Source organism: Oncorhynchus keta, chromosome 6, assembly GCF_023373465.1.
Source record: "Oncorhynchus keta strain PuntledgeMale-10-30-2019 chromosome 6, Oket_V2, whole genome shotgun sequence".
NCBI classification, from domain to species: domain Eukaryota; kingdom Metazoa; phylum Chordata; class Actinopteri; order Salmoniformes; family Salmonidae; genus Oncorhynchus; species Oncorhynchus keta.
Genome location: NC_068426.1, coordinates 6,592,033 through 6,601,942, shown reverse-complemented (window position 1 = coordinate 6,601,942; position 9,910 = coordinate 6,592,033). Strand labels below are relative to the sequence as shown.

Sequence of the window (9,910 nt, the reverse complement as noted above, 5' to 3'; positions counted from 1 at the left end):
GGATCATAAAACCTGTCAGTATCTGGTGTGACCACCATTTGCCTCATGCAGCACATCACATCTCCTTCACATAGAGTTGATGAGGCTGCTGATTGTGGCCTGCTGTGGAATGTTGTCCCACTCCTCTTCAATGGCTGTGAGAAGTTTTGGGATATTGGCGGGAACTGGAACATGCTGTTGTACACGTCGATCCAGAGCATCCCAAACGTGCAAGAACTGGGGCATTTTCAGCTTCCGGGAATTGCATACAGATCCTTGCGACATGACGCCATGCATTATCATGAGATGATGATGACTGCGGATTAATGGCATGACAATGGGCCTCAGGATCTCGTCACGGTATCTCTGTGCATTCAAATTGCCTTTGATAAAATGCAATTGTGTTTGTTGTCTGTAGCTTATGCCTGCCCCATACCATAACCCCACCGCCACCATGGGGCACTCTTCACAATGCTGACATCAGCAAAACGCCTGCCCACAGAATGCCATAAACGTAGTCTGTGGTTGCGAGGCCAGTAGGACGTACTACCAAATTACGTTGAAGGCGGCTTACGGTAGAGAAATTAACATTCAATTCTCTGGCAACGGCTCAGGTGGACATTCCTTCTGTCAGCATGCCAATTTCACGCTCCCTCAAAACCTGAGACATCTATGGCATTGTGTTGTGTGACAAAACACACAGCTCATACCGAGTTAAATAAAGGTTAAATCTACATGAAAAAATACATAGAAAGGTCTTGTTGAGGTAATGCATATATATATATTATTTTCCAAACTCCATTTAGAGAACATTTTGAGTAAAACTATACTCAGAAAGCTATGCTAAGCATACTTATATTTGAACAGAGTTTTAGCTGGGGTTTGGTTAGCCATTTCAGTTGCTATGTTGTTGCTAGGTAACATGCTAAGATGCTGCCAAGGCCGCTGAGTCCATAGGATGCCCATTCGATGATGTGCCAAAGTGATTGAGATTCAGCCATATCGAGTGATGGAGTGCTCAAAGTGTCCGGATTGAGATTCAGATTGGTTTTCAAAAGTGATTCAGCCGCAGTGGAGCCATATTGAGTGATGGACTCAAACTGATTCAGCCTCGAGTGATGGAGTGCTCAAAATGAGATTCAGCCATATCGAGTGATGGATGTGAGATTCAGTGATTCAGTGTCAAAGTGATGGAGTGCTCAAAGTGTCCAGATTGAGATTCAGCCATATCGAGTGATGGAGTGCTCAAAGTGTGCGGATTGAGATTCAGCCATATTGAGTGATGGAGTGCTCAAAGTGTGCGGATTGAGATTCAGCCATATCGAGTGATGGAGTGCTCAAAGTGTCCAGATTGAGATTCAGCCCTTGTTGCTCCCTACATCCCTACATCTTGTAGCTAATGTTCACAAAAAAATGTCACTGAGCAAATTCCAGGTCAGCTGAGAGCAAACTTGAACATTGTGAAATTTCTGTGCAACTTCCATTGTGCTTTTACAGTGAGGCTTTACCCACTTTAAGTCACAGTTTTAACAGTGGTCAAGTAGGCTACTGTGGCTATTTGATTATAATGTAGGACTGACTACCAGAGTGGCCCACCATGAAAATAAATGCAGAAATTGCATCCCAAAACATTTTAACATGGAAATAGCTGTTCTATCATTCAGCCTACAGTAGCAGCCAATGTGTGGTTTTCAATGTAGGCCTACATTCCATGAGACTTATGAAAAAAAAACATGAAGGGCTTGACATTAAGCTGTTAATCCAGTTGTCCTTCAGACAAGGAAGTCACTGATAATGTTGATAGTTGTTTGATGCAAGAAACCACATTACAAAATAAATGCGTCATTATTCCCATACCGTTATTACAGAGAATCAGACAAATCGTGCTTCCCTCTGCCTATCGGCTAATTAGCTTATTTAAGCCTGTCTCAAAATACAACACTGCCCCTTTAAGACAAAAAAAATCTCTTTACCTGACTCACTTTTCAAAGAAGTATAGAAATGCACACGTTGTGTGCTCTTGTAGGAAGCAACCACTCCCCCATTGCTGACTACAAATTACCTATAACTGGGCTGGTAACTCACTAACCAGCAAAGGATGTGAACAAAATGTGCACCCGTGGCTACATGCTGCTCTCGCTTTCATTTCAAAACAAACAAGTGCATCTACTAATGACGCTGTAAACGGGTCCATTTCAAAGTAAACGGCACAGATCCATATATTTGGCAATGGTCGATTTGCATATAGGGATACTGCAGCTCTGATTGTTTATGGCGCACTGGTCTGTGAGGTATGGAGTATGGGCCGGAGTCGTGCGTGTCAATGCAATGGAATCCTACTCTGACGTGTTCTGCCTACAACAAAATCTCTTGCATAGTTTACTTAGTTTTGCATACTAACATACTACTATGTTTGCATAGTTCGTTTTGTTTCACTATGTCGCATTGAAAGTGGCTAATATTTGCGTTGATTCGATCCCAATTCCCACAGTAAAGCGAAATGTCAATAGTGTTAACTAACGGGGAAAACTCTGGAACGTTGAGTGAAGTTCAATCGCATGCTTCTCTCCTCATGCTGATATTTCTTCAGTCCCGGGGGAGCTGCTTGTCCGCGCACAGTTTAGCGCGAACATTGCCTCTCAATAATCAACACAGGTTCTTTGTTGTTAATGTGTTACGATGTCAAAGAAACACAATCTACTGGTACAATAAACAGGTATATTCAGAGACACATCATTTCACCAATACCTTTACGGATCACAAGGGTGGGTAATAGCAAACATCATAAACATACAGTATGCAGTATGATTTGATTGATTGATTTGTTGTGTCTTGCACTCAGTCATGTTCAGTCCACATGATACTAATCAGTTGGCGATTTTAGCATGTAAATCGTTAAAAAAATGTATAAGTGGGAAGCATGCCAGAAAAGTCACTACACAACAATAAACAATACATTAATTGCACTTTAACGGTGACAAACGGTGCCCACAAACTGTTAGAGCCTACATAAAGCTGTCCCAACAGCGGATATACCACAAGAGCTGGTAAACAGCTAATGACCAACTGTTCGTTTTAACAACTTCCATGTTGATTGTTTACCATTTGTACATTTTGTTAAACACTTCCAACAATACACAATCCAACTTTAAAAAAAATGTATACTTTGGCCATCTTAAACATGTTAATATTGTTAACAGAGATTTGTCTCAGTACAGTGTTGAATGTGAAGTGGTATTCTGCGAGTCCGGGTGATGACATCTCTGTGAACAGATATAGGATCTTAAAACTTATTTGGGATTGGTGGGTCCCCTGCTGGACGGTTGAGCTAACGTAGGCTAATGCGATTAGCATGAGGTTGTAAGTACCAAGAACATTTCCCAGGACATAGATATATCTGATATTGGCAGAAAGCTTACATTATTGCTAATCTAACTGCACTGTCTAATTTATAGTAGCTATTACAGTGAAGGAATACCATGCTATTGTTTGAGGAGAGTACACAGTTTTGAACATGAAAAATTATTAATAAACAAATTAGGCACATTTGGGCAGTCTTGATACAACATTTGCAACATAAATGCAATGGTTCATTGGACCAGTCTAAAACTTTTCACACACACTGCTGCCATCTAGTGGCCAAAATCTAAATTGCACCTGGGCTAGAATAGTACATTATAATATATGCCATTTAGCAGACGCTTTTATCCAAAGCGACTTACAGTCATGTGTGCATACATTCTATGTATGGGTGGTCCCAGGGATCGAACCCACTACCCTGGCGTTACAAGCGCCATGCTCTACCAACTGAGCTACAGAAGGACCATTATGGACTTTCTCTTGCATTTCACAGATGATGGTACGAAAAAAAATACAAAAAAGCTGTTGGTTTTTTCATGTATGATCTTTTACCAGATCTAATGTGTTATATTCTTCTACATTCCTTTCGCATTTCCACAAACCTCAAAGTGTTTCCTTTCAAATGGTACCACGATAATGCATATCTTAGCTTCAGGACCTGAGCTACCCTCAATTAGATTTGGGTATGTCATTTAAAGCGAAAATTTGAAAAAAAAAGGGACAGATCCTTAACCTTTAATAATTTGAGCCAGACTCCAACAGCAGGAAAATAATCCTGCAGCAATAAGAAATGTGAAATATCATATTATATTAATATTAATATATTATATTAATGGACATTTAAAGTACATTTTGTAGAGGTTAATACATAAGGTAAAATCAAGTCTGAAATTTGTAAATTACAAACTTTAGAAGCCTTTTTAAACATAAAATACACTTCAAGTTTTAAAGGACAGTTCTGCAACAGAGGTGGTCAAATTAAGATCTTACATCTGTAACTGTTTGCCAAGAGACTCATGCCGGGAGATGGGTATACTCGACAAGTTGTCTCATTCTCCAACAGTGTTCTAGCTCAAACCCAGGTCTGAGCATAAGAATTGGTCTAATTCACACAGAAGTGTTTTCATTGTCAAACATGCCGAAGGTCCTTTTTTAAGCACCATTTTGATGATGGCGCGTGCCTTGTCTGCCCTCTCAGCGTTTACGTTTACTGACTCCATTTCATAATCATTGATCACATTCTTCTGCAGGAGCCCGTCCAGGAGACATTTAATTATTGGCTCTGATACTGTTTCCGCAAACTTCTGCCTCACAGACATCAGCTGATCCTTAGCATCGACCTCCTGCCCACCAATCAATGCAGTATCTGGGGGTATCTGGGGGCAGGGAAAAGTAAGCGATACATTTGCCAAATATGTACTTGTGATGGAAGATACCTGATCTACACTATAGATATAGATACGATCTACACTATAGATATGTGTATGACAGCCACAGAGTAAGTGACACAGTAAAGGGACTGGATGGGTTTAAATAGCAACTTACCGGTTAGTGGCACTTGGCGTATCCATACCTCGTCATCCCCTCTCTTCAGAAGCCTAAGCTCCACATCCTCTGTACCAGCCTCCAGGAACACCTGGAAGGTGGGGTGGTGGTTGGGGCCGTAGTCTCGGTGAAACATTTCCTTCTGAAACACAAAGTCAATGTTATGTCTCCTCCAACTGGCATTCAGTACATGCATCAGTACAGCTCACATTTCAAAATCACACAGCATTATGGTACGACAATGTCACATTCACATGATCCAGGATTATGTCTGCTAAAAACATGGGGGGGGGGGAAAGGATTTATTGTACCAATGGTTGTATCTTGTTTTTAATGGCAGAATCACAGCAGAGTTTGTATGTTTCCCCACAGGTGAGCGGGCAGTTGGAGGCGATCGGAATGTATCTGCAGGCCCGCTGTAGCTTCTCCACCTGCAAGAGAGCTGACTATCAATAAGGGTCCTTCGATTATCAGAGGAGAGACAAATTACACATTTTACTGCCTAAAGTGACTTTCAGATTCATTTTAGCAACAAAAGTGTCCTTATACTGAATGTAAGGGTTTTTGTACCTCAATGACAGGCACGTTCACTGGAAGTAAATGTACGTTCAGAGTTGACATGCGGAGTTGTGGTTTGTGGAACAGCAACACTTGGCCTTTCACTGAGGATGGGAATATGTAGGATAGCAGGCCCCAAAAGCAAAGGTCTGGGACGTCCACCACCGCATGTGAGTCAGTCACCCTGACTGGCTGCAAAACTTCCACACTGTCACCAGTAACATGGGCCACAGATAACGAATCAAAGCCTTTCCCTGCAATAGAGAAAAGGGTCATTTGTGAACTGTGGTGATTGTGTAACATGGTGAAGATTGTCCTGCTACGAGGACGTTAGAGGATGTCAGAAAATGTCATTTTCCCATTTCTGTTTTGGATTCTGTTTACATAAATACAGGAACAACTTTTCAGGATGTAGCCCTAATACCCACCAAAGAAGAAGAGGATAATGAAGCGGGTCTGGGTGCATAGTCACTATACCCCTATAGTCACTATACCCCTATAGTCACTGTACCCCTATAGTCACTGTACCCCTATAGTCACTGTACCCCTATAGTCACTGTACCCCTATATTCACTGTACCCCTATAGTTACTGAACCCCTATAGTCACTGTACCCCTATATTCACTGTACCCCTATAGTCACTGTACCCCTATTGTCACTGTTACCCCTATAGTCACTGTACCCCTATAGTCACTGTACCCCTATAGTCACTGTACCCCTATAGTCACTGTACCCCTACCTACATGTACATATTACCCAGACTGCCCTGTACCCCTATAGTCACTGTACCCCCGCCTACATGTACATATTACCCAGACTAACCTGTACCCCTAACAACATGTACATATTACCCAGACTGCCCTGTACCCCTACCTACATGTACATATTACCCAGACTGCCCTGTACCCCTACCTACATGTACATATTACCCAGACTAACCTGTACCCCTATAGTCACTGTACCCCTACCTACATGTACATATTACCCAGACTAACCTGTACCCCTACCGACATGTACATATTACCCAGACTGCCCTGCACCCCTACCTACATGTACATATTACCCAGTCTGCCCTGTACCCCTACCTACATGTACATATTACCCAGACTGCACTGTACCCCTACCTTCATCTACATATTACCCAGACTAACCTGTACCCCTATAGTCACTGTACCCCTACCTACTTCCGGGTTGGAGCGAGTGGTCGCATCGGCACTTCGCTCCGCAGGTAGTATAACTTTTTCATTACATTTCATTACATTTCATTATAGTACAACGGTTTGATTTGTCTAATCTTAGCAATTTCTTCTTAGCTAGCTACATAGCCGTCTTTGTATCAAAGATAATTGCGTAATTATCGTATTTTGTCGTCCTAACGTAGTCTTGACTGCTCTGCCCAGCAGCTAGCCAGCTAGCAAACGTCCACCGATTAGCAGCACTGTAGAAACTATTACACTCAACTGAACGACTTGATTAGTGTAGTGTTAGCTAGCTACATAGCTGTCTTTGCTGTCTTCGTATCCAAGATAATTGTGTAGTTTAGAGTGTGTAGTCTTAGAGTGATTATCTTAATTTACCGAGGTTAGCTAGCCAGCTATTTGTCGTCCTTAACGTAGGAGACACTGCTAGCTAGCCAACAGCTAGTCAACGTCTTCCGAATAGAACTCAACAACCCGGTCGCATTCACAGGTAGTATCACATTTTCATTTCATTTCATTACAGTACAACGGTTTGATTTGTTTGATCGTAGCTAGCTACATAGCTACATAGCCGTCTTTGTATCAAAGATAATTGTGTAGTCTAGAGCGATTTTCTAGGTTAGCTAGCCAGCTATTGTCGTTCTTTTAACGCAACGTAACGTAATCAACACTGCTAGCTAGCCAGCTAGCCCCGAATAGCAGCATTGTAGAAACTATTACACTCAACGGAACGACTTGATTAGTGTAGTGTCAACAACGCAGCCACTGCCAGCTAGCCTACAAAGTCAACAACGCAGCCACTGCCAGCTAGCCTACTTCAGCAGTACTGTATCATTTTAATAATTTTAGTCAATAAGATTCTTGCTACGTAAGCTTAACTTTCTGAACATTCGAGACGTGTAGTCCACTTGTCATTCCAATCTCCTTTGCATTAGCGTAGCCTCTTCTGTAGCCTGTCAACTATGTGTCTGTCTATCCCTGTTCTCTCCTCTCTGCACAGACCATACAAACGCCCCACCCTAATCTGGTGGTCCCAGCGCGCACAACCCACGTGGAGTTCCAGGTCTCCGGTAGCCTCTGGAACTGCCGATCTGCGGCCAACAAGGCAGAGTTCATCTCAGCCTATGCCTCCCTCCAGTCCCTCGACTTCTTGGCACTGACGGAAACATGGATCACCACAGACAACACTGCTACTCCTACTGCTCTCTCTTCGTCCGCCCACGTGTTCTCGCACACCCCGAGAGCTTCTGGTCAGCGGGGTGGTGGCACCGGGATCCTCATCTCTCCCAAGTGGTCATTCTTTCTTTCTCCCCTTACCCATATGTCTATCGCCTCCTTTGAATTCCATGCTGTCACAGTTACCAGCCCTTTCAAGCTTAACATCCTTATCATTTATCGCCCTCCAGGTTCCCTCGGAGAGTTCATCAATGAGCTTGATGCCTTGATAAGCTCCTTTCCTGAGGACGGCTCACCTCTCACAGTTCTGGGCGACTTTAACCTCCCCACGTCTACCTTTGACTCATTCCTCTCTGCCTCCTTCTTTCCACTCCTCTCCTCTTTTGACCTCACCCTCTCACCTTCCCCCCCCTACTCACAAGGCAGGCAATACGCTCGACCTCATCTTTACTAGATGCTGTTCTTCCACTAACCTCATTGCAACTCCCCTCCAAGTCTCCGACCACTACCTTGTATCCTTTTCCCTCTCGCTCTCATCCAACACCTCCCACACTGCCCCTACTCAGATGGTATCGCGCCGTCCCAACCTTCGCTCTCTCTCCCCCGCTACTCTCTCCTCTTCCATCCTATCATCTCTTCCCTCTGCTCAAACCTTCTCCAACCTATCTCCTGATTCTGCCTCCTCAACCCTCCTCTCCTCCCTTTCTGCATCCTTTGACTCTCTATGTCCCCTATCCTCCAGGCCGGCTCGGTCCTCCCCTCCCGCTCCGTGGCTCGACGACTCATTGCGAGCTCACAGAACAGGGCTCCGGGCAGCCGAGCGGAAATGGAGGAAAACTCGCCTCCCTGCGGACCTGGCATCCTTTCACTCCCTCCTCTCTACATTTTCCTCCTCTGTCTCTGCTGCTAAAGCCACTTTCTACCACTCTAAATTCCAAGCATCTGCCTCTAACCCTAGGAAGCTCTTTGCCACCTTCTCCTCCCTCCTGAATCCTCCCCCTCCCCTCCTCCCTCTCTGCAGATGACTTCGTCAACCATTTTGAAAAGAAGGTCGACGACATCCGATCCTCGTTTGCTAAGTCAAACGACACCGCTGGTTCTGCTCACACTGCCCTACCCTGTGCTCTGTACTCTTTCTCCCCTCTCTCTCCAGATGAAATCTCGCGTCTTGTGACGGCCGGCCGCCCAACAACCTGCTCGCTTGACCCTATCCCCTCCTCTCTTCTCCAGACCATTTCCGGAGACCTTCTCCCTTACCTCACCTCACTCATCAACTCATCCCTGACCGCTGGCTACGTCCCTTCCGTCTTCAAGAGAGCGAGAGTTGCACCCCTTCTGAAAAAACCTACACTCGATCCCTCCGATGTCAACAACTACAGATCAGTATCCCTTCTTTCTTTTCTCTCCAAAACTCTTGAATGTGCCGTCCTTGGCCAGCTCTCCCGCTATCTCTCTCTGAATGACCTTCTTGATCCAAATCAGTCAGGTTTCAAGACTAGTCATTCAACTGAGACTGCTCTTCTCTGTATCACGGAGACGCTCCGCACTGCTAAAGCTAACTCTCTCTCCTCTGCTCTCATCCTTCTAGACCTATCGGCTGCCTTCGATACTGTGAACCATCAGATCCTCCTCTCCACCCTCTCCGAGTTGGGCATCTCCGGCGCGGCCCACGCTTGGATTGCGTCCTACCTGACAGGTCGCTCCTACCAGGTGGCGTGGTGAGAATCTGTCTCCTCACCACGCGCTCTCACCACTGGTGTCCCCCAGGGCTCTGTTCTAGGCCCTCTCCTATTCTCGCTATACACCAAGTCACTTGGCTCTGTCATAACCTCACATGGTCTCTCCTATCATTGCTATGCAGACGACACACAATTAATCTTCTCCTTTCCCCCTTCTGATGACCAGGTGGCGAATCGCATCTCTGCATGTCTGGCAGACATATCAGTGTGGATGACGGATCACCACCTCAAGCTGAACCTCGGCAAGACGGAGCTGCTCTTCCTCCCGGGGAAGGACTGCCCGTTCCATGATCTCGCCATCACGGTTGACAACTCCATTGTGTCCTCCTCCCAGAGCGCTAAGAACCTTGGCGT

The 9,910-nt window shown here is 44.8% G+C and overlaps 1 protein-coding gene across 1 annotated transcript in view; it reads right to left on the bottom strand.

Annotated features, from left to right (window-relative positions):
* Nucleotides 1-2,712: 2,712 nt before the first annotated feature.
* The window catches only part of LOC118376541 (sterile alpha motif domain-containing protein 9-like), a 32,473-nt gene continuing 25,275 nt past the window's right edge, over nt 2,713-9,910 (bottom strand). The window contains exons 7-9 of the mRNA XM_052520365.1: nt 5,455-5,696; nt 5,196-5,315; nt 2,713-5,026 (exon numbers count right to left, since the gene is read on the bottom strand). Coding sequence (XP_052376325.1) covers nt 4,805-5,026; nt 5,196-5,315; nt 5,455-5,696 — 584 coding nt within the window. The 3' untranslated portion in view covers nt 2,713-4,804. The remainder of the gene's footprint in view (nt 5,027-5,195; nt 5,316-5,454; nt 5,697-9,910) is intronic.